The 23,605-nt window shown below is 33.1% G+C and overlaps 2 protein-coding genes across 3 annotated transcripts; one reads left to right on the top strand and one right to left on the bottom strand.

Annotated features, from left to right (window-relative positions):
• Nucleotides 1-5,416: 5,416 nt before the first annotated feature.
• Nucleotides 5,417-8,942, top strand: LOC114280978 (transcription factor bHLH123). 2 transcript variants are annotated; one of them, XM_028223498.2, is made up of 7 exons: nt 5,417-6,048; nt 6,272-6,851; nt 6,956-7,054; nt 7,188-7,253; nt 7,383-7,448; nt 8,043-8,105; nt 8,235-8,942. In XM_028223498.2, exons 1-7 carry the CDS (start codon nt 5,717-5,719, stop codon nt 8,382-8,384), a joined length of 1,356 nt encoding a protein of 451 aa, XP_028079299.2. In that variant the 5' UTR covers nt 5,417-5,716; the 3' UTR covers nt 8,385-8,942. The 2 variants fall into 2 exon arrangements, with proteins under 2 accessions (XP_028079299.2, XP_028079227.2); XM_028223426.2 differs by having other exon boundaries at nt 8,211-8,942.
• A 5,701-nt stretch (nt 8,943-14,643) lies between these two features.
• LOC114280892 (putative NAD(P)H dehydrogenase (quinone) FQR1-like 1) lies at nt 14,644-23,338 on the bottom strand. The gene is made up of 4 exons (XM_028223327.2): nt 23,093-23,338; nt 16,824-16,917; nt 15,622-15,884; nt 14,644-15,087 (listed from the first exon to the last, which is right to left on the bottom strand). Exons 1-4 carry the CDS (start codon nt 23,113-23,115, stop codon nt 14,856-14,858), a joined length of 612 nt encoding a protein of 203 aa, XP_028079128.1. The 5' UTR covers nt 23,116-23,338; the 3' UTR covers nt 14,644-14,855.
• Nucleotides 23,339-23,605: the final 267 nt, after the last annotated feature.

Genomic DNA, 23,605 nt, shown 5'->3' with positions numbered 1-23,605 from the left:
CACTTATAAGCAGATGATATACTGAAGCAACCAGAGTTTGCAGCCCCCCAACAAAGAACATCAACCTTATCAGCTATCAACTCACGAATGTTATTAACCAAATTAACCAAATGAGCCACCTCTTCCTTTTCCCAAGCTCTAAGTCTTCTATTAAAGCATTCCTCCCACTTATGTAGGCTCCTACTTAATTCAATCACTTGCTTAATTGATTTCAGCTTATCAGGAGAAATACTATACAGTCGAGGAAAGACAACTTTTAGACACCTATCACCAGCCCACTTATCCTCCCAGAAAAGAGTTCTAACCCCATTACCAACCGATATGAAAGTATTGCTAATAAAAAAACTGTGTAAGACAGGGTTGAAAGCTGCCACAGAGAGAATATCCTTTCATAACCGGGAATGCAGCTGGGAGGCTTCCGTATTTGGGTACCACTTGCTGCCTTGAATGTTATATTTCCCACATAGGACTTTCTTCCACATCAAATTCTCATCATCGCCAAACCTCCACCACCACTTTAGTAGTAGGCAAACATTAACATCCCTTAGGCTCTTGATACCTAACCCACCTTTAATAATACTTCTAGTGACTTTAGACCATTTAACCATGTGGATCTTGCTCTTGATCACAGATCCACCCCACAGAAAAGCAGCTTGGATCTTGTCTAACTCTTTAGCAACTCCTTCAGGCATCTTAAATAGTGAAAGATAGTACACTGGGAGGCTAGACAAAACCGCTTTGATAAGAGTAAGTCTCCCAGCAATGGATAAGAACCTTCTTTTCCAACTAGCTTACTTAACTTTAACTCTATCCACAATTGGCTTCCAAGTCTTCAATCTTCCTGGGTTAGCCCCTAGAGACAGCCCCAAATACTTAAATGGAAGTTTTTGACACTTACAATTCAGCCTATCAGCAATTGCAGCCAACAAGTCATCTTGAACCCCGATGCTGGCAATAACACTCTTGTGAAAATTGATCCGTAGCCCAGAAATCATTTCAAAGCATCGAAGAATCCTCTTGATATTCACCACTTCTCCTCATTCTGCGTCACAAAAAATAAGAGAATCATCAGCAAATTGAAGATGGGACACTGAGATTTCGTTACCCTTAAGAACTACACCTTTGAATAAGTTTAACTCCCTAGCCCTAGTCAATAAGATGTTAAGACCCTCTGCTACCATATTGAAGAGAAAATGGGAGAGATGATCCCCTTGCCTAAGACCTCGAGATGGACTAAACTCCGATGTGGGGGAACCATACACAAGAATTGAAACTCGAGTATTTGAGATACACTCCTGCACCCAAGACAGCCACTTTGCTCCAAAATCAAAATTCTTCATCATAGATAGCAAAAAGGACCAATTGACAGAATCATAAGCCTTTTCGAAATCAAGTTACAGAATAATACCTCATCTTTTGGTTTTCTTCCACCAGTCAACAATTTCATTTGCAATTAAAATCCCATCAAGGATACTTCTACCTCTTACAAACACTGACTGCTCTTTGCTAATTATTCTAGGCATCACCACCTTTAATCGGTTAGCCAACACCTTAGAAAGAATCTTATACATAGACCCAATTAAACTTATAGGTCGGTAGTCCCTAAGACTAATAGGATTATCTTTCTTCGGCACTAAAGCAATAAAAGAACTATTTATACCACCCACCAATTTGCCATACCGGTGAAAATCTTGCATAAACTGTAGAACCTCTTTCTTTACATCCTTCCAACATTTTTGAAAAAAACCATATTAAATCCATTTGGCCCCGGAGCTTTATTCCCATCGCAATTTCTCACTGCAGCCCAGATTTCTACCTCAGAAAATTCTGCCTCAATGTGGTCTGCCACTGCTGCACTGCCAATAGATTTAAAGTTACCCACCAACTTTGGCCGAGACCTCCACACTTCAGTGAAATGAGCTTTGAAAAAATTAAGCACTTCATGTTTAACTCGGACTGGCTCATCATATACAATTCCATTAAAATTCAAGGATCCAATGGCATTCCTATTCTGCCTGTAACTTGCCATAATATGAAAAAATCTGGTATTTTTACCCCTTTATGCACCCAGTTTAGTCTTGATTTTTGGAGCCATAACCATTCTTGCATCTTACTCAATTTCCACACCTCATCTCTGATGTCCCTTCTACTTAATTTCTCCACATCAGATAGCTCTCTGGTTTCTTATAGCAAATCAATTTCATGTAATTTCTTCTCAGCACACTGCAGCTTCACAGGTATAGCAGTTGAAGTTTCTTAAGAATTACAAACCCACCCCATCCAGTTATTTGTGACTCTTCCCACACCTTCCTAAAATGACTTAAGGTTCTTGTTTAGCAGAATATGATTTTGAAAGCTATCATAGCCCAAATCTATGAACTCTTAAAAGTGAATGCTGATTAGTTTGCAATCATTTGTTCTTGACGAAAATGTGAGAAACAATTCTTGAATACAGAAACTCCTATGGGAAGAAGTTGGTAAGATTCAGCAACCTAAAGCCTAAAAAATGAAACATTAGCTGGTAAACATGATAATAAAAATAAATAAGAAAAAACATGATCAAATGTTTAATAATTGAATTGTGGTTTTTTCAATAATGGGGCTGTTATTGCGCACAAGTTGCATCTTCAATGCCACTTAAGTCACTTTAAGTTTTAAGCTTGATAATTAACCGATATATCTAACGCTCCGTTTGTTTGGACAAAAAATATTTTTAACGAAAAACTTTTTTTGCAAATTTTTTTTCACAAAAAATATTTTTCTATGTTTGGTGATGGTGGTGGTGGAACGAAGGTGGAGATGGAGGTGGTGGTGGTGGTATAGTGACATTGGTAAAAATTTAATCCTGAAAACATTTTCTGCCTTTTAAAAATGAAAAATATTTTTCGCTCAAATAAGCTTGTTTTCTGTTGATGATAAAGAATATTTTCTGTTGACTTCCATTTTGAATTGTAACAAATACTAGAAAATATCAAAAATATTTTCCACCCAAATAAACGGAACATAAAAAATATGTATTCATATATTAGTCTAAGCGAAACACGAACATTCTGGTGAGAAAGGGAACGCATATTCAATGGCAAAATTGACACTTAATTGACTGTGTTGCTCTTTCAGGAGATCCCACTTTGAAATTCAGAGATAATAATGGGTTTTATGAAATGATTCAGGTGGAAAATGCTCTTGGGTTTTAATTATTGTATCCAGCAAATGGCTATGCCTCAAGCCTCAATCAAATTGTCTTCAAAAACCCATATTTGATTTATATAAAATGTTACCAAAATATTTAAGTTCGATCTAATCTTTTCCATTCTTTAATTGTTCTCGCTGTGGACTTGAAAACAATACCTGAATTAAAAATATGGATTTTTCTTTTGAAATAAATGTGTTTGGTTTCAGTTTTTTGAATTAAATTTTTTGAAAATTGAGTTTTTTGTATTTTTTTTTTGTTTTTAGTGAATATTTTTAAAATTTTAAATATTTTTTTTTTTACTTTTTTAAATGCACCTTACTTAGATGTATATAAAAAGTAAAATATTTATAAAAAAATATTTTAAAAAATTAATAAATACACAAAAATACAAGAAATATACTAAATTTTCATATTTTTGGTATTTAGTGAATTTTTTAAAGATTTTTTTTCACAAAATTATACTTTTTAAGTGTATTTATGTTAGGTGTGTTTAAAATTCAAAAAATTGCTTAAAATATTAAAAAAATTTAGTAAAAACAAAAAAATAAGAAAAATAAGAAAGTAGAATTTTCTAAAAAATGTTTTCAAAAAACTAAAACCAAACACCTTTCTTTTTTTAAATTTCACACCATTGGCTTTGGGTTTTGATGAAATTGTGAATCTAATATCTTGATTGATTAATCAGAGAATGGATACAAATGTTTATAGAGCCCTGCTGAAGACCCCCAGGACCCCCAGCAGGGAACGGCCCCCAGCACCCCCACCTCCACGTGGGGGGCTGGCAATGGCCAAAAACTTTAAAAAAAAAAAAAAAAAAAAATTGTTTTTTTTGGACCAATCAGTGAGGACCCCCAGTACCCCCACTGGGGGTCTCAAGCTTTATTCATGTTTATATACTAGGCTAGTTTACTGATAACAAACTCTAACTTACTTTATTCTAACTGCCTAAACACCACAGCTCACACAGCTGTAACAGCTGGGTTCACTAACCATACATGTCTGTGATACACGAGATGTTAAGGCTAACTGATGAGGCTGCACTTGTGTCTTTGTCTGAGCTGGCTTTTATGCAACTGTTGTGCCTTATGCTCAGTTTGTTGCTTGGGCTGCACCTCAGACACCTCAGGCCACTCTTTTTCAATCTGCAAAAAAGAATTTATTAATATAAGATAAAAGTATACAACAACAAGGCTATGGATAGAATTGTATCATTGTCAAAACCTCGCATCCCAACTATGTTGGCACCCGAGATAAGACCAATCATATGCAATCTTAGACCACTCTTGGTGTGCTATCTTATCAAGTTTGAAGGGTAGAGATTCATTTCTTTTTTGAACAAATAAAAAAATTGACCTTTTTGGTAATATTTTTTATTTTTTTTTAAATTAAAATTTAAAATATAAAAATAAAAGTACATTTGGGAAGGATAAAAGCCAAAATGTGAACTATGGTTGTGCATTTTATCAATCAATTAATCTATCTTTTGAGAATATCATGTTATTGTGTACTTGTTTGAGTCATTAGGGATTTATCCCCAAATTAGATAAGATAGTATAAGCACCACATAAGCAGTAATTTGGAATAATTAGATACTTTTTCACTAGAAAGGCATATTAGTTATGAGTCATCAGAAATTTTCCCTAACTAAGTGAACACACCTCATACATACAAAAACTTTATTTTTATTTTTGTTGAATTCTAGCACAAACAACTGGCGATTTTTTTCTTTTTTTTTTGGGAGAAAGAAAGACCAATTTACAACTTCTTAATAAGACTTGTTTTGGGAAGCAAGAAAAAAGCTGATTTGTTGATATTTTTTTACTTTTTTTAAAAAATATATACAAAACAATAGATAGGTGACGTGATCTAAATAAGACAATAATTTTTCTTACTTCCAAAACAAGCTTAAATACGCGAATTCTCAATACCACAAAATTATTTTTAATAAATTTGATGAGAATGAGGCCCACTCCTCTCACAACTCATGGAGAGAAGCGATTTTCTAGGTAAATTAAGTTGTATACTTTTGTCATGCACTATCAATATTGACTTGTCATGGACTTAATGGGAAACCACAAAAAAAAATAAAAAAAATAAAAGCTAAAATATTTCTATTTTTTTCATTGAATTCAACAAAAACAAAGAAATACATAAAAGAAATTTTAAAAAGAAAAGAAATAAAAAGGGAGTTTAGTTTTATATATTTGTTTTACTTGGCTAAGCATGTGAATTTGGTTTCAAATTGACCTTTCCTCTATCTAATCTTAATCAACACCCCCGTCATAAAAGTCAACTAAATTTCTGTTCATTTCTTTGCTTAAGTTGGTATAAATAGTGAGATGCATAGAATCGATTTCAGTTCATCATTTTATGAGAACCAAGACAACCCACAAAAGAAAGAAACCCCCCAAGAACTAGAGAATCTTTACACACCAATTGAAGAATCAGCAGACAAAAAAAATAAAAAAACAGGGAAAAAGAGAGAGATATCAAATATAAAAGAAGCTGAACTCGCTACTGATCATGGCTGATGAATTCCAGATAGGCAGTGGAAACTGGTGGGACTCAAATTCATCGAGAAACCGGTTCGACAGCGGGGCGTCGCCGCCGTCATCGTCTGCACTGAGTAGTGTGGGAAGCTTTGGATGGCCGACAGAGATTGTCGACCTCAAAGCACGGTCTTCGATGGATTCGGTCTCCGTATCGGGTAGTTCAATGGTTTTCCATGATACCCAGAAGATGCCCGGGCAAGATTCTGGTGGTGGCGACAGTGGCAGCGTACTGGTGGATCCTAGCTTACAAATGATGCGTTTAGGCCTTTCAGCTCAGGCCATGGATTGGAACCCAACTTTACTGTAAGTTATCAGTATTTCAAAACCCTAAAACTAAAACTAGAATTTTAACAGTTTTCTTGTATTCGAATCTCACTGCCTACTGTAAGTTCAGTATTTCAAGAACCCTAAAACAAGAACAACATCGATCTTCCTTTTTTTCCCCTCAAATTTTCAATTTCTATATAACAAATTCATATTGATGCTTAGATTGTTCATTTTTTATTTTATTTTATGTTTCTGGCAGTCGTGGCGGTGGAAAAGCCGATAGTTTCCGTCCAGTGCTTCAAGACGATTTGCGCTCAACCGCCAGTTTTCAGCAAGAAACTGGGATAGGGTCATCACAAGGCCAGTGGAGACAGAAAATATATTCCGGCGGCTCTGACGATTCCTCAGTCACCGCAAACCGGGGTTTTTCATTGGATCAACCACAGTTCGATAGTGTTGTTACATGTCAAGGCTTAGCTACTAGTTTTCAGATAGATCAAATTTCTTATGGAAGCCCTTCAACGATACTACACGGAGTTTTAGGATCAGATAGTCAACAACAACAACAACAGTCTGATTTTGAGAATAGACCAATGAATTATCCATATCCGCCAAGCTTTGGCTTGAACTCCGATGAACTATTGCCTAATTCATGGTCCAAATATTCTCAGTTCCTAAGAACTTCACCTCCCAAACAACAACCACATAGTCAATTGCAATTCTCCAACAACACTCCGTTTTGGAATGCAACCGCAGCCGCCATGAACGATGTCCGGCCAAGCTTTTTCCCACCCTTGCAACCGCCGTTTCCTCCACCAACCTTCGATGAGAAACCTAAGGTAACGGGTTAGTGAAAAAAGATTTGAATGAACGGTGATAACTTTTCATGATAACAACTAGGGTTTCGACTTTTTTTAGATTGTAATCTTTTCTAAATATGCAGATTACGTCGGAGGTTCGGGAGGCAAAAAAAAGTAGTGGCAGTGAAGCATCAAACAAAAGGCCGCGTAATGAAACAACTTCACCTTTGCCACCTTTTAAGGTACGCGCAAGTTTACAAAATCTTTTTACGATCTTGTGTTTTCCAGAAAATGAAAACACAATCAAACAAGACATGACCTTTTGTTTTGTTCTTTCATAGCCATCGATGAAAACTCATATAGCTTTATTCATAGGTGAGGAAAGAGAAGATGGGGGACAGAATCACTGCGCTCCAACAATTAGTTTCGCCTTTCGGAAAGGTAAACTTGTGTGTGTATCATATCTTTACTTTCACTACAAAAGATATAGTAGAGATCATTTTCTTTTTCTTTTCTGAATTCATAAAAATTAAAACTTACTTTGATTGATTGAATCATGTTTTGTTTCAGACTGACACAGCTTCAGTGCTCTCTGAAGCAATTGAATACATAAAGTTCCTCCATGATCAAGTTAATGTAAGTACCATAAGAATCTTTGTTGTAACATAATTGTGAAAAGTTCTACCAATTTGTTGAGGATGTAAATAATAATAAAAATAAATAAATTTATGTCAAAGTTCATTCAACTCGTTGAGGATATATCTAGCAATGGTTACTTTTGAGGCAAAAGAAAAGAGCAAGATACGGATTAAGATTCCTTCACAAGGACAAGCATGAATTCGTAGCGTACCATTCACCCACAAAAGCAATGTTTTTCTTGGTGAAGCAGGGAAGCACAATTGCGTGCCTCTAATAGCTTATGTTTTAAGATACGTTGTTGATTAATAATTTAACATGATATCAGAGCTAAAATTTCTGCATGACTTCCAACATTGATTCTCCTTCGTCATCTTCCTTTACCATTTTCTTTCCATCAAACCACTTCTCCCTTTTTGTGCTCCATATTTTTATTTTGTGGCGACGATGTTTAACTTTCTTGAGTTGCAACAATAATCCGAGTTCGAAAAGAGAGTAATCTTTATTATTTATATTCTCAACAGAATTCTATACAAAACAAGAAAAAGGCCTTAATTAACCATTTCTTATACATGTTTTCTTCTTTTTTCTTAGACAATATATCAGGCTTTCGGCAGTCCATACATGAAAAGTGGAGGTTCCATACAACACCAGAAGGTACAAAACTCTCTTTATTCCTCCTAACCATGAAATAATCAACTATAAATGCTGAAATCTTGTTAGTAATGCTCTACTCTTCTCCTTTTTTCGAAAATGATTAAGACATTTTCGATCCTCATCGCGCAGAAATCTGAGAAATCAAAGGACCCAGAAGGAGCAAAGCAAGATCTTAGAAGTCGAGGATTATGTTTGGTACCGGTTTCAAGCACCTACCCGGTAACTCATGAGACAACAGTTGATTTTTGGGGCCCTACATTTGGAGGAACCTTTAGATAAACAAGGAAACCAGAAGAAGCCACCCACATTCGGGCATGGGACCGATCGTTGGAGCTAGATATCTTATCAAACCCGAATGGTTTGATTTGATACAGAAAGTATAGTGTGTGGCCTGGATTCATTTTGTGTGGCTCACACCATTCTAGAGATAAATTTAGGTCACATATTTCACTTTTTGCAAATTTTTTTGAGCCAAAGGTTGTGTCTGTAACGTTATTCATCAAACCCTAGCTAAGTTGGGGATGATAAAGATAGAAGGAACAATAAATTTAGGAAAATAGAACCAATCATAAAAAATAAAAACGAAGCACTCTGAATGAAATAGTCTCCATTATTTTTTATGATTGGTTATCTATTAAAGGACATGCCATTGTTGGGGGCAGCTGCAGGCAAAATGATGATGCAGCTTTGGCTGTTATTAGGGACCATTAATTGAAGTCTTTGTAATAATTGAAGAATTATGATTAAAGGGTTGGTAATTAGGAATGAGAACAGGTGCTAGAATTAGAGAAAATGTGTAAATTAGTTATTTAATTAATAGAGAATTAATTTGCTTTATTTTTGTTATTTTTATTTTTAGTTTTGAGGACTTGGAGGATAAAGGAGCTTTGAATTGTTGTATTCTCCATGTGCATGGCACTAGCTTTAGTTTAAAAGAAGCAAAAGATGAAAAGAAATGAAAGGAATAATTGAATCCCAGAATAGCAGTGAGTGAGAGACAGAGAGAGGATGTGGGGGAGATCATTTGATTAGAAATTTCACTTTTTATATGTTTATATGTTTTGGAATATATATATATATATATATATATGTTAGTGGAAGTCAGAGGATGTGCCCACTTCACTCCTTTTAGATCATTATTATTATTGAATTTTATTTTACACTAATCTTATTTTTATTTTTTTTTTAACAAAATGAAATTTTATTGATGAAAGAAGGCTATTATAGTAAAAAAAAAATTAATAAAGGGGAACAAATGCAACAAGTATCATAGTATATCATACTCATCCCAACTATGTTGGCACCGACATGATCACCCAATCATGTGCTAGCACCGCAAGTTTGGTGAGAAACCAAACAAAGAAAAACAAAAAACAAAAAAAAAAAACCAAACCCATTAACAAGACAAACAACACCCAACAGCAAATACTATAACAGGACTAAACAACAGAACACCAAACTATCGAAAACCAGAATGACCAAACAAGACAGCCTAATTAACATCTAATCTGTTGCAAATTGGAGATGAAATCCTGCACTGTATAAGGGTACTCCTTGGTGTGAGCTTTTACCCAGAAAATAATTCTCAACTTAATCAAGACGGAAATCTCTTCCAAAATAGCTTGCTTCCCATTGAACACCACATCATTTCTATACCTTCATGTTGACCACATGATTGCCAAAGGCATTACTTTCCAGATTTTGTTATCAAGCTTTCTCCATTTAAAACTCCTTCACCATTGAAGAAGACCATCCACAGTAGCAGGTACAACCCACTGCATCCCCCACCAGTTCAAAAGATCAGACCAAATTTGCCAAATAAAAGGGCACCAGAGCATCACATGAGACACTGTTTCAAAAACATTTCTACAGAACACACAATTAACCGAAGCATGATGGTCCAGAACACCAATTCTTTGAAGGAAAACTGAATTCTTTAACTCCCCCTCCAGCAATGTTATTTTTATTAGAATAGTGTTTAAAAAATAAGTGGTTTAAATTTATTTTAAGTGTGGTAAGTGTTAAATTATCACTAATTAACCTAAAAGAAAAGCTTAAATTGTTAATAATTGAATTTAATAATGTATTTCGAACTATTCAACCTATCAAGTGCAGATGTAAAGAGACATACAAAGAGAAAAACAAAATGTAAAGGTAGATTCGAATCTAAACCATCCTCAACTTGAATTTTGATTCAAAAAATTATTAAGAAAGACGGCTAATAATATATATATCAAATTATTCAATAAGAAAGACATTCAAAATAAATCTAAACTAATTAACTTTTTTTAAAAAAAAATTATTTACATATAGTATTATTGATTATTTTAATGTACTTTTGTATAAGAATTAGAAAGATATAGGTCTAGGAACTATTAATCATTCTTTTGTGCTTTAACGATTGGTCACTTTGAAGCATTTCCATTGGAAGGTGGAGAGAAGCCAAAACCCAACTCTCTCTCTCTCTCTCTCATTCATGTTTAAACCATGGAATTATACATTGGTTTGACAGTTGACACACAAACAATTGATTTTTGAAACATGGATGGTCCCTTTGCAACTTGAGTAATGCTTGGCTTTATAAAAAAAAAAATATTATGAAATATTTTATAATTTTTTCATTTTTTTGGATTCTAAAATTAACGATGAGGTAAATTTACAGTGACTTTAAGTTTTGAATAGCTTTCGTGATATTTGAATCTGTGACTTCTTAGGTGGTAAGCTATTTGATTGCATTCTCCTCCTACTAAGATAAACCTTGGATTTATAGTTTTTGTTTACTTGATTAGATATGTTTGTGATATCACAACCTTAAAGTAAATTTTTTTTTTATCAGTAAAGTGAAAATTTTATTAAAAGTATGAAATTAAAGGTATAGGGAATGAAATGAATCAAGAAAGATTTGAAAAATACAAACTACCCCTACTACTATTGCTCCCATTCACACAACTAACCCCTCGGCTTTATGATTTTTATAATAAAAAAAAGAAAAAATAAATAAATAAAATAAAAAAATAGTTAAATAGATCTTAACTACACCACACCCAAACATTTTAAAACCCACAAAATGAAAACCCTAGCTTGACCTGGACAGAGATTGAGAGTTTTTTTTTGTATATTTCTTTTCACAAAAAGAAAAAAAAATTTAATCCAAAAATTTTGTTTAGGTTGTATTAATTTTTGCAATCCATTTACCCATGCAAAAAAAAAAAAAAGAAAAAGAAAAAGAAATAAAAGGTGGTTTGAATTTTTCGTTTACCAATTACAATTTTTTGGCTTCTTAACAAGTTTTAAAGTTTATAGGGTCATTATTTCTAAAATCACTTCAAGTAATTAATAGATGTTGGTTTGAATAAAGAGAAAGAAAAGTGAATGAAAAGCCTTTTTTTCACTTTTTTCTTGTTATTTATTTATTTTTTTGCTCTCCTCAAATCCCCTTACTTTGTCAATCAATGGGGGTGTTTGAAAAGAAAAAAATAAAAAATAAAATAGCATGGTGTAGGATTAAAATTTACAAAAAGATAAAATAGATTAAAGTAGTTAATAAGACAAAATGTCACATTAAACCCATAATCATTTCACTTTTTCTCTCACAAATATCACATCTAACTACAAAAAAATTTAATCATCTTTCCAAACACAAAAATTTTATCCTATTAAAATAATCAAAAAATAAAATAACTTATTAAAATAGCAACTTCCCAAACACTCACAATATTACATATAATACTCATATATATATACATAAGGCACAACGCTTTATTTTCTTTTTAATCAAAATATTTCAAAATCTATGTTATAATATTAGAAAGAGAAAGAGAGTGAGAGAAAAGAGAAACTCTGTATTAATCATTAGTGTATAAACAATGAATACATGACTTCTTTATATAAGAGCAGTGACGGAGTCAGAAAATTAAATTAGAGGAGACACTTATTAATTACAGTATCAAAAATTTTTACAAAAATATTTCACGCAAGTTTTTACAATTGATTTCGAGAAATATCAAAAAAATAATGCTATTTATAATTAGTGTATCATAGACAATACAAAAAAAATATGGATATAAGTCTTAAAATAAATTATATAATGATAAAAAAAAATTTATACAAAATTTGATTAAAAATTCAATATAATGGTAATATCACGTCATCATTGATATGTGATTTCACCAACTAATAGTATATAAACACATAGAGAGTAAGCCTCACATGTCAAATATAACTAACAATCCAATAATTTCATATCTTTATTATAGTGAGATTATTTATACTTGCATGTCAATAATAATGACATCACCGTTACATTCAAAACTTTTCATAGATAATATGGTTTATAGTAGTCCTTTCATTTTCAATTAAAACAACCATTATTGTTCTCATAAATTTTAAAATGTCATTGACATTTCACTCTAATAATTTTTTTATAATTTTTTTATTTAAAATATTTTCTTTATGTTTGTCAAATTAAAAAAAAAAAAAATCTCAAAATTTAAGAGGGCACGTGACCTCCCCGGGCCTTCACTCCCTTCGCCAAGGAGGTATGATAATCCTATAGGAATGAATTCAATATGGACATAAATATGAAGAGAATATATATATACACTATATTTAACAATCTAGACAAATCCATTTACAGAAAACAGGTAAATTCCTGAGAGGAATTGTTTTTTATATATCAAAGAATGACTGATATAGCTGACTAATATAATCAAATGGTTTAATGTGATTATGCTCTTCAAAGAAAAGAAAAGAAAAGAAAAACTCTTTAATGTGATATTCGAACATATCTTCTATTTACGAGAAAAAAACAAAAAAATTGTAATATATCTTTTGATAGGGACTACTATCTCTATTTCATTTTTCATCAAAGAAAGTTATTACACATCAAAGATCTACACCTACCATGTTACTAGTATACGCTTTTTAAAGAAAATAATTATTTTTAATTTTAAATAAAATTTTATGATGATGTAAATCTATCACATTCATGGATGTTAATTTTGAAGTTGACATTTATCAGCTTAGCTTAGAAGCACAAATGAATACAAAAAGAAAGAACCTACAAGCATAGATGATAATTATGCTTGTTAAGCATGTGGTGTGTGACGTCAATTTGTTACAATTATTCTTTAACTTTTAAGCATTATTTATTAGTAAATGAATTCTCTCTTGTGGGCATTAGGTTATGTTTGGATCACAAATTTGATAGAAAGTTAAAGAGAAAAATAAATAAAATAAATAAAATGTTAATGAAATATAAGTTCAATTTTTTTCATTTTCCAAATCTATATCCAAATTCATGATTTAAACATAGAGAGATTTTATAAGATCCAGTGAATTCATCTTAGTTTGACTTCATATTCTGAATTATTCGTTTTGTAGCATCTATTGACTAATTCATTATGCCAAAAAAATGAAATTATAATTGTCTTAAAAAAATATACAATAATAATAATTTTGAATATAAATTATCTATTTTTTAAGATAAATATAATCTTATAATGTTATTATTGATAGCTAAACATTTTGATTTTTTATATGACTATTTCAAATTATCGCAGGTCTAAGATGGGGTCTCTTAAGCCTAACGGTAATGTGAAAGTAGGCTCCAAAATGGGGTCTACTGCCCCCACCAACAGCTATATTTTGAATACTTTTTTTAAAAAGTTTCTAAGTCTAATTTCTCATTATTTTTTGAATTCTAGTTTGGTCGATAAGCGCACTATTACATAATACACCTTCATATAATACTTAATCATTCTTTAGATAACCACATTGCAGTCATTTACAAACTAATAGATTGTTTTTTAAGTTTCTGATATTATATATAGAGAGAGGACAGTATGGAATTATTGTAAAAATAAAAGCACACATAGCAAGGATTAATATATAAATAAATGCATCATACACAAGAACTGCCAAACCAAAAACTAAAATATTCATTGATGAGGCAACAAGAAGAGAAGTACTGAGAGCAGTGGAGATATTGATTAAAAAAGTCCTCAATTTTGGATCTTGATGTTATGGAAGAAAAAAAATAAATAAATAAAAAGAGAGAATACGTAGGAAAAGAAAATGAAGTGAAAGAAGATAATTTCTTTCAAATGTTTTGTACACATCTGATGATTAAAGTTCGAAACAAATGGACAATTTTAGATGTAAACATGTCACAATTTTTATATGTTTAGATCTTGAATTTATGGAGAGAAAAAAAACATTTAAAGAAAATAACTAAATAAAAAGAAGCTAAATTTGTTCCTTGATTTTAGGGTGTGTTATTAAAATGAGTAAAAAATATTAATAAAAATAATCCAGTTTTTTGTTTAATTACCAGAAAAAACATGTAAAAGTAATTTCAGTTCCCTCATCATTTTCCTTTTCCCTTGATAACATGGGTCAAGAAGGAACCTGGATAGGCATTACGGGCCAAACAACACGGTCCAATCTGGAAGGGGAGGGAATGTGGACCCATTAGTACTTCCATAAAAAGAGAATGAAAAGAGACATAAGTATGGCCAATTGATTTTCAGTCTAGTCAGAGAGAAAACAAAGCAAACACACTTTTATTATTGAGAAAAACCATTGTACTTAGTACAATACATACAATGCCTGTAATCCAATTAAGGCAAGAACAATATTTTACAATCAGAAAGAAATAGGACACTGAAGTCCTAGACAAATTTATTTAAAAAAAAAAAAAAAAAAAAAACTGTAATAATGCCAAATAGTATTGTTGTTTATGAATAGAAATCAAGCAGCTTCTTTGAGTTTCTTTGTTATAGCGGCAATGTACTTGCCCTGGTGGAAAGCCTGCTCCAACTCGAGGTCAGATGGTTGTCTCGAGCCATCGCCAGCATATGTCCCTGCGCCGTAAGGACTTCCACCTTTCACTTGTTCCATCTCAAACATGCCCGCTCCAAATGTGTAGCCAATTGGCACAAAGATCATTCCATGGTGAACCAGTTGGGTAATGGCAGTCAACCTAAGAAAAACCACGGTTTTCAGAAGCTTACGATTCCCAATTCAATAGGAGTTTCAAGTAAACAATTTGATCCGTATAGTTGATTCTTAGATTGAGTTAATCTTATGATTCAATTACAGTTCACTACAATTCATTGACATTCAAGTGATTTAGTTCTAATTGTATAATGAATAAAATGAAATCATTTTCCAAAACAAAATAAATAAATAAAGAGACCAACTAGTTATATTGATATATGTGATTTTATATGAATAAACATATATAGAATTTAGTTATATTGATATTTATTTTATTTTAAAAACTGTGTATTTTATATGTTTATACATATATGAAATTATATATTATGCTAAATAAAGTGAATTTTACATTTCACAATTCAATAAGATTTACAATTCACTATTTTCGAATTCATGATTCGATTCGCAATTTGACAACAATGAGAAAAACCATTTTAGTTGGATGATTTTGCTTCATTGGATTTCAAATTGCTGTTCTGTATATGGTTAAATAGAAAACTGCCAAACAAGAACTTACGCGGTAGTTTCTTGTCCACCGCCTTGGGATCCAGTACTATAGAAGATTCCAGCAGGTTTGCCTGCAAGCTGTTGTGTTCTCCATAAACCTCCAGTTGCATCAAGAAACGCTTTGAACTGAGCAGCCATCATCCCGTATCTTGTGGGGAAGCCAAAAATGAACCCATCAGCGTTAGCAAGTTCATTGGGTGTAATTAGTGGCACATCGCCCTTTGGAGGTGCACTCATTTTACCGAGCACCTCCTCTGGTAGTGTCTCGGGGACCTGCTCCACAAGAAAAGTAACTCATTTTAAGAAAGCGTAGAACAAGGATTCATGCAGCATGCTGAAGTAGAAGTCATGATCAAGCAAGAACCACACATGCTAACCCGGAAATGTGTAGAGCACTTTGTACATAATGGTCAATGTTAGGTTTGTACCCATCCCACCGCCCAGACTCCCGGAACTAAACTTGGTGAACTTTTGTTGAGTTTTCTTCCTAAAGGCTAGGGAAGAAAGTGGCCAATTTCTTTTTGCCCCATTTCAATTAACCAAAAAAAATATAAATAGCTTACAATCATCGCCCATTTATATATAGTCAAAGATTAGAAAAATAAATTTCTTGAATCAAAATTATGGCCAGTAACTATAATCAGAACAGAAAATTGAAATCTTGTAAGAACGTTAATTAGCAAAAATAATATAATGAAGTTTCCGGTTCAACAGAACAAGTTTAAGTTAAACCTCGAGAGGAAAGGATAAGCCAAGAATTTTACAAGAAAGACAGGGTCAGATATAAATGAATTTAAAAGGATGCAAGAGCGAAGGGGAAAAATTAGAAAGATGCAGACCCGGAGAGATAAACAAGGACAGCACCACTGACAAGGACCACCATTATACAAGGATAATGTTCTAAAAGGACAAGCGGGGGCAATTGAGAGATGTAAATGAAATCATCGAAATAGTGAGAAAATATCTGAAATCTTAGGAACTCGTTACAAGAGTAAAGATCTGAAAACTTAAAAATTGATGATATATGTTTTAAGCAAACAAAAATGTACACCTCAAAATAGTTGGAAAAATGCATTAATGACGACATCAAGTCACAGTTAGGCAATTAAACTCCAAAGGTCATCAATTCTAGATTCTTCAGAAGATGTAATTAGTCTTTTAATAGTTATTTCTAAAATAAATACACAATGCCTTCTGAAGATTAGCATCTACCTGCCATAGTTTTGCTTCAACTCCTTCCACAGATGCAGCCCCTTTTTTTATCTGTTCTGCTAGTTTCGCTACATGTCCGTACATAGAATAGTACCTATAACAGGATAGAAAGTTTGACAATCAATGTTAAGAGAATTGCTATTTACGCACATGGTAGAGAACATTAGAAAATTGGAAATATTCTACTTCTTACTAGCAAGTGACAGTCTGTTTTGAACACAAGTCAAAAGTCAACCACTGAAAAGTTTATGCGGCTTCGTTTGGGAAGAAGGGTTGGGTTGGGTTTAGAGCTATTTTAGCCACAAAAAGACAAAATAAGCTTTTTAACCCAATAAGACAAAACATCACATCCAACCCATAATCATTACATTGTTTCTCTCACAAAAAGTCAAAAAAGCCAAAAAGTCCTTTCCAAACAAGGCTTTTTAGCCCCAGGCTCAAAAGGCCAAAAAGTCAACCTACTTCCCAAATGCAGAGAAATGCTAAAGACTCCAAAATTTAAACCCACAAATTCATCCATAATGATGTGGCAAGGGAGTTGGGCCTATGTACTTGAATGTGTGACAAATCAAAAATTGACATCTATCATGCACATCACTGTGGGTCAAATTAGGAGAGCATTTTTTGGGGTCTCAAACATTTTCCTAAAAGATATTAGGTTGCATGCAAGGTGTAAAAATGTATGACACTTTTTGTATAATTAAATCACAGTGCAGAGACGCAGGCCCATAACTAAAGTGTGGCAAATGCTGGCATGGTGAAAAAAGACATTGAAAGGTGATGAATGCTCCATCTCTGAAAATGATAAGAGCACCAACAAATAATCCCAAAATGTGGCAGTACAATACTGACAGCTCAAAGCACCCAACACTCTGCATGGAAACTTATAAAATGGGCCAAATTACCAAGGTTGTTAAGATCGGGATCCTACACAGGATCGTTTTGGGGTTAGCTGGATTGGATTGTAGGATCGGAGCGAGGATCGTAAGATCCTACTAGAATGATAAAAAAAATGTAATAATTTTTATATGACTAAGTAATACTATCAAAATGAATATCGAATAACTCAAAACAAATATATATATATATATATATATATAGCAATTAAAGGTAGCATTCAACATTTTTTCTCAAAAAAAGAAGTCAAAAACATAATTAAAAAAAATACCCACACTTGCACACCATTGTCACTGTTTTTTAATGAAAAGAAGAAAAACTAAATAAGGGTAGAACAAATAAAAGATTAAAATAAGTCATCATGGTCGCCGAAATTATCATCATTGCTATAATCAACATTAATTATATATATACAAATATTATAAATATATGTATATGTATATTATAAATATATATATAAAAAAAAAAAGTGATTGAAAAAAAATAAGTTTTTTGGCTTTTATGCACACAAATATATATATATATATAAATATTATATATATAATACATCAAATAGAAACAGAACTTGAAGGGAAGAAAAAGAAGTCAAAGACAGAGAAGGTGGATTCGAAGCAAAGACGAGTCGAAGAAGAAGAAGAAGACGAAGACAGAGAAGGAAGATTTGAAGAAAAAGAAGAGCAATGAAGAAGAAGAAGAAGAAGAAGCAGCGAATAAGAAGAAGACAGAAAAGGAGCATACCTAGTTAGTAGTTACACAAAATTTGAAGTTTGATGTCCAATTTCTCTTGCCCTAATCGCAACTCAGAGAGTTATTTTTTGTCCTTCCTTTGTCCGATAAAGGGATGTTTGACTTAAAGGCAACAAAAAAAATCCCTATTAAACAGGATCGCATGGAATCACGATCCAATTATGATCCTACCGATCCCACCACGATCCTAACATGGGCCCAATCCAAAATACAAGTTGGATCGAATGGTATATTTGGGATCGTAGGATCGTACGATCCTACGATCCGGATCGTGATCTTAACAACCTTGCAAATTAGCATTATCAAAGATGCTTTAAGAAATTCATCTTCTTTCCTTAATTTCTTTACTCTCTTTATCCATGCCCACTTCATTGCCTCTACCAATGAAGCACCGACACATCCCCAGGGCCTGTGTATGAATGTTGGACACGTGTCGGACACGAACACACTTCAGACACGCGGTGGACACATGTCCAACACTCTCTCTAACGTGTCCTTTTTTTTCTTGAATTTTTCAGTCAGACATGCTACGACACTTTCCGGACACGCATGAGGTTGATCGAAGCCCTAATTGTTTGAGAGAAAGCGATCGAGGGCGGAGAGGAGACAGAGAAAGAGAAATAGAGACAGAGAAAGAGATTGAGGCAGGAGAGAAGACAGAGATCGAGGGAGGAGAGGAGACAAGCCCTAACCTATTCAGATCAATTGAAGAAGCAAAGGTGTTCTTCGTCTGCTCTCTTCTTCTTCTTTTTCTTCTCCTCCTCCTTTTCGTCTTCTGTCTCCTTCTTCTCCTCCCTTTTCTTCGTCTTCTCCTATTCTCTGTCTCTCTCTCTCTCTGATTTCACTTTCCCTTCTTTTGTTTCTTTTTTATTTTTTCCCCCTTTTGCTAATTCACCCGTCTCTCTCTCTCTCTCTCTCTCTCTCTCTCTCTCTCTCCTCCTTTTTTTTCTTCCCTCTTTTTTTTTTCTTTTTTCTTTTTCTTATCCTTATTTTTGTTAAACCTAAAATTCATAAAATAAATTATTTGTATTTAAAAAGACTCATTTTTTATTAAAAAAATTTAAAAAATATGTTTATTAATTTTATTATTATTGTAATTGTATAAAAATTAATGATTTTCTTTTTATTTTAGACATACAATAAATAAATAAATTTTATATATTAAACGTGTCCCTAGCGTGTCGTGTCCCCATTTTTTAAAAATTTGCATGTCCCCGTGTCCATGTTGTGTCTATGTCCGTATCCGTGCATCATAGGCAGAATCACAAGGCACCTAGTAATGGAGCAAGCCAGCCTCCCAAAATCTGTTCTTTTTCACCATCAACCCCTTTAAACAGGGACACAAAGCCCACACATATGGATTCTTGAAGCAGAGCCAAAAAATCTCAATGCCCCATAGTGGGCATTATGCCGATGAGGAAGAATGAAACATTCTAATTATGTGATTCCTCAACTGATTATAGCCTAAAGCATCAGATTTAGACAAAGATATTGTAGCAAACTTACTTAGAAGTTTAGATTAGCATAAAAATAGTAACTCGCACAAATCCTGCTGAAAGGTAACTATATTGAAAACTCTCAAATTGAATAATTTGATACTATAATACGGAATACAGAGGCACAAAGACTTGTACGGCAAGATATGAGAAAGAAGGGAGTAACGAGGCACAAAGACTTGCACAGCTACAGATCTCTTGTGGAAGCTTCGAATGTGGATGTTTAAAATGTCAGGATATCTAGTATAAAAAGGAGAAAGTTTTCCTCGTCTCCTGTATCCCTTTATCTAATGCTGTGATAATTTTTATTTTTGTATTTTTTAGACTATGCTTGAAGCAAGCTTTCAAAGAGTTTCATTTGCAACAAAACTCTTCTATCTATAACAATACATGCCCGATTTTCTATTCTTTGCAAGAAAAACTATAGGGTGAAGTTGTTTGCACTGTGTGTTTAGCTATCAAGACTAGCATTTTTCAGAATCTTAGTTGTTTATTAGATAATGAAATGAAATAAATTTCCATTGTATGTCAGTAAATACCAAAGGCTATTATGCACAGTTGGTTCAGTCAATCTTGGGTGCAGGAAGGGGTGGTGAGGCTGATTAAACTTGTACCATTGCATCAAGCAATGGTGCCTTCAGTATGGTAAACTGAAAATGCCTAAAACAAATTAAGTACACGACTCATATAGCATTTGCGGTCATCCACATACGAGGTATGGGAACTAGAAACATCTTACAAATTCTCAAGTCATGCATTGTGGAAACGGGTTCACTTGATCCCAAAGTTGTGATGCCAACACAGTTATATAGAATGCTAAAAGAATCAAAGTTTAGATATTACATCAAGATTTGATTCATTAATTTATCTCTAGTTCTATTACCATTGAACAGTAACAAAGCAAAAGCTCAACTGATCTTTTGAGTGAAGAATTTGCAATATCCAAGCCTTCGGGTTAAGAACCAAAAAGATACAATTTTGATAATATGGATAAAAAAGACGAAGTACGTACCCAAGCATACATCTATAAATGGAAAGACCCAAATTGCTTGTGACAATTATGCACAAAATACCAGAAAATAAAATTGATTTGTCAATTCAATTCAGGATTATCATCTGCATTTCAGCAATAACTATAATTTTTTCTTGTTAATTAATTACTACGACCAGTAAACGATCTTCAATCAAGAAATTAACGCAAGAAACAGAGAAAGTGTGTGTTGTGTGAGTGTGTGTGGGTGTGGGGGGGGGAGGGGGGGGGGGGGGGTTTGGAATTGGGTTAATTACACCAAACCCCCCTCAATTATTAGCAAATATCCCTTTATGGGTTTTTGGTAATGAGTCCCTCAATTTCAAACTTTATTGCCAAAAGGACAAAATAAAAACATTTGATTCATTAAGGACACAGTTTAAAATGTTTAACAAATATGACAATAATATCCTCAAAAACTATCATTTTCTTAAATTAGCACAACCACTACCAACCATTATCTGCCATCACCGACCACCGCCAGCCATTGTTGATCATCCCGGCCGGCGACAATTTTTTGGCGATCACTGTCAGTTTGTGAAAATTTTCTAGCGAGATTCTCCAGTGACAGTAAAATTTTACTCTGTTAATTTGGACAGCAAAATTTTACTATTTGCTTTAAACATATAAATAGTGAATTTTTGCCATTGTTATCACTAACCACCAAACTTACTATAATTATTACCATTATTCATATAGCTATTAAATGAGAAATCAATCAAATATTGAATTAATAAAGTTAACAGTAAAATTTTACTCTAACAAAGAGTAAAATTTTACTTTTACTCTATATTAGAGTAAAATTTTACTATTTCATTATTGAACATATTAAAATAACATTTTTGTTTGAGATCTCAAAATCAATATTCAAACTGATATTGACCACAAAAAAATAAAAATAAATAAAATTAACTAAAATAAAAATATATACATATAGAGATAGAACGAGAAAAAAAATAGAGAAATAGAGCGATAGAGATAGCACATATATTGCCTTAGATCTGATTCAAACTAGAGTAAAATTTTGTTGTCTGAAAAATAGAACATGATGAGACAAAGGGAAAAAGAGGGAGAGAATACAGATCTGAGATGATAGATCTCAAATCTGAGGTCGTCAATCTCAGATCTGAGATCTTAGATGCTAAGGATGACGATGGTGGTTGCCCGTGGTACAGTGACATCGAATGGCGCTTGTGGTTGAGATGGTGGTGCGAAACGGTAGTGGCGGTGGCGGTGGCCATGGCGGTGACGAATGGTGCCGGTGGTTGAGACGGTGTTGGTGGAGACAATGGAGGTAATGTAAATGATGGTAGTCATGGTAGTGGAGATGGTGATGGTGATGGTGATGGTGATGGTGGAGAGAGCTCTTAGAAAAAGATAGAGAAAGAAAGAGCTGAGAGAGAGATGACAAATTGATGGAGATAGAAAGTGTGTGTGTAAGGGGGTAAATTTGTCACATAAAATATAAATCTGAAAATTTTGTCCTTCTTACAAGATTTCTTTATTTTGGAGGAGTTTATGAGCAAAAAAATTATAACTTGTCCTTTTCAAGAAAAAGGGGCTCTAGGAAGGAGTTATGGCCAAATATCCCCTCTAAGAAACCCACACATTTTGAACCCCTCAACTGTAAAAATGTATCACTTTCATCTCCTTAGACCATCTCCAAAAATGGAGGTATTCATGCGATTTTCATAGTTGAGGGGTCAATATGCACGACTACAAGTTAATCTAGTTAAAGTGTCTTGGTGTAATTAACCCAAAAAATATCAAAATCATCACTAACTTAGCAAAAACTTGTCATTGCTCACAACCCAGATGATCAATTCTAACAGTGAACACAAAACTAAAAAAACAATGAGATTCGGCATGTTATCCACAAAAAATTCAGAATGCATAGTAGTCAAAAGATCCAAAGATTTTCAAATTCCAAATAAAAACTCCAAAAAGATAGATAAATCATAGATTCAAAAGTTAAAAACACAGTAGAACACAAAAACCTAGAGAGATCGCATTAAGATTAATCGATAAAAAGAAGCAACAAACAGGAAATTAAATGCAATACAAGAAACAGAGATAGAAAAGGATTGATTAGGTCTTACACTATATAGACTTTGGTAGCCATTGATCTGATCAGAGTCCTCAAAGGTCTTCGATTCGTGTTGTTTCGAGCTCACAAACACACACACACTACGTTTTAGCTCTCAGCAAATTGTGCAATGTTGATGATGATATAGAAAGCACAAAGAGGGCTCTATTTATACTTGAATTTTTCGGATTCGTTAATTTTTAATTAACTGTTGTTTTAGTGACTAACTACAATGTTTAATGGCAAATATTATTGTTTAATAATCAGTCCATTCAAAGTAATAAAATACACCAATATAGCAAATGATAAAAATAAGTTTTAATTAATCTAATAAAAAAAGAAGTCATTTGGCTCAAAACTGTTAAAATGACGTCGTTTTATGCACAAAACAAGTCAAAACGATGTCATTTTGACAATTTCAAACTATTTGAACCACTAATTTTATGGCTCTCAAACATTTTTCCTTTATTGTATATACACTTCATTCTTTGATGTTATTATACATAATTATAAATACACTTCATTT

The sequence above is a fragment of the Camellia sinensis genome, chromosome 7 (assembly GCF_055761805.1).
Source record: "Camellia sinensis isolate YWXY chromosome 7, ASM5576180v1, whole genome shotgun sequence".
In the NCBI taxonomy this organism is placed as follows: domain Eukaryota; kingdom Viridiplantae; phylum Streptophyta; class Magnoliopsida; order Ericales; family Theaceae; genus Camellia; species Camellia sinensis.
Note: the sequence above shows the minus strand (reverse complement) of the source record. Positions and strands in the feature narration are given on the sequence as shown.

Bases quoted from the DNA above. Each gene is read 5' to 3' on its own strand.
- LOC114280978 (XM_028223426.2), top strand. From the start codon at position 5,717: ATGGCTGATGAATTCCAGATAGGCAGTGGAAACTGGTGGGACTCAAAT. The intron at 7,254-7,382 runs GTAAACTTGTGT...GTTTTGTTTCAG, and splicing joins TAGTTTCGCCTTTCGGAAAG to ACTGACACAGCTTCAGTGCT. The intron at 8,106-8,210 runs GTACAAAACTCT...AAAATGATTAAG, and splicing joins GTTCCATACAACACCAGAAG to ACATTTTCGATCCTCATCGC.
- LOC114280892 (XM_028223327.2), bottom strand. From the start codon at position 23,115: ATGGCTACCAAAGTCTATATAGT. The intron at 16,918-23,092 runs GTAAGACCTAAT...ATCCTGTTATAG, and splicing joins GCTACCAAAGTCTATATAGT to GTACTATTCTATGTACGGAC. The intron at 15,885-16,823 runs GTAGATGCTAAT...CTTGTGGAGCAG, and splicing joins TTGAAGCAAAACTATGGCAG to GTCCCCGAGACACTACCAGA.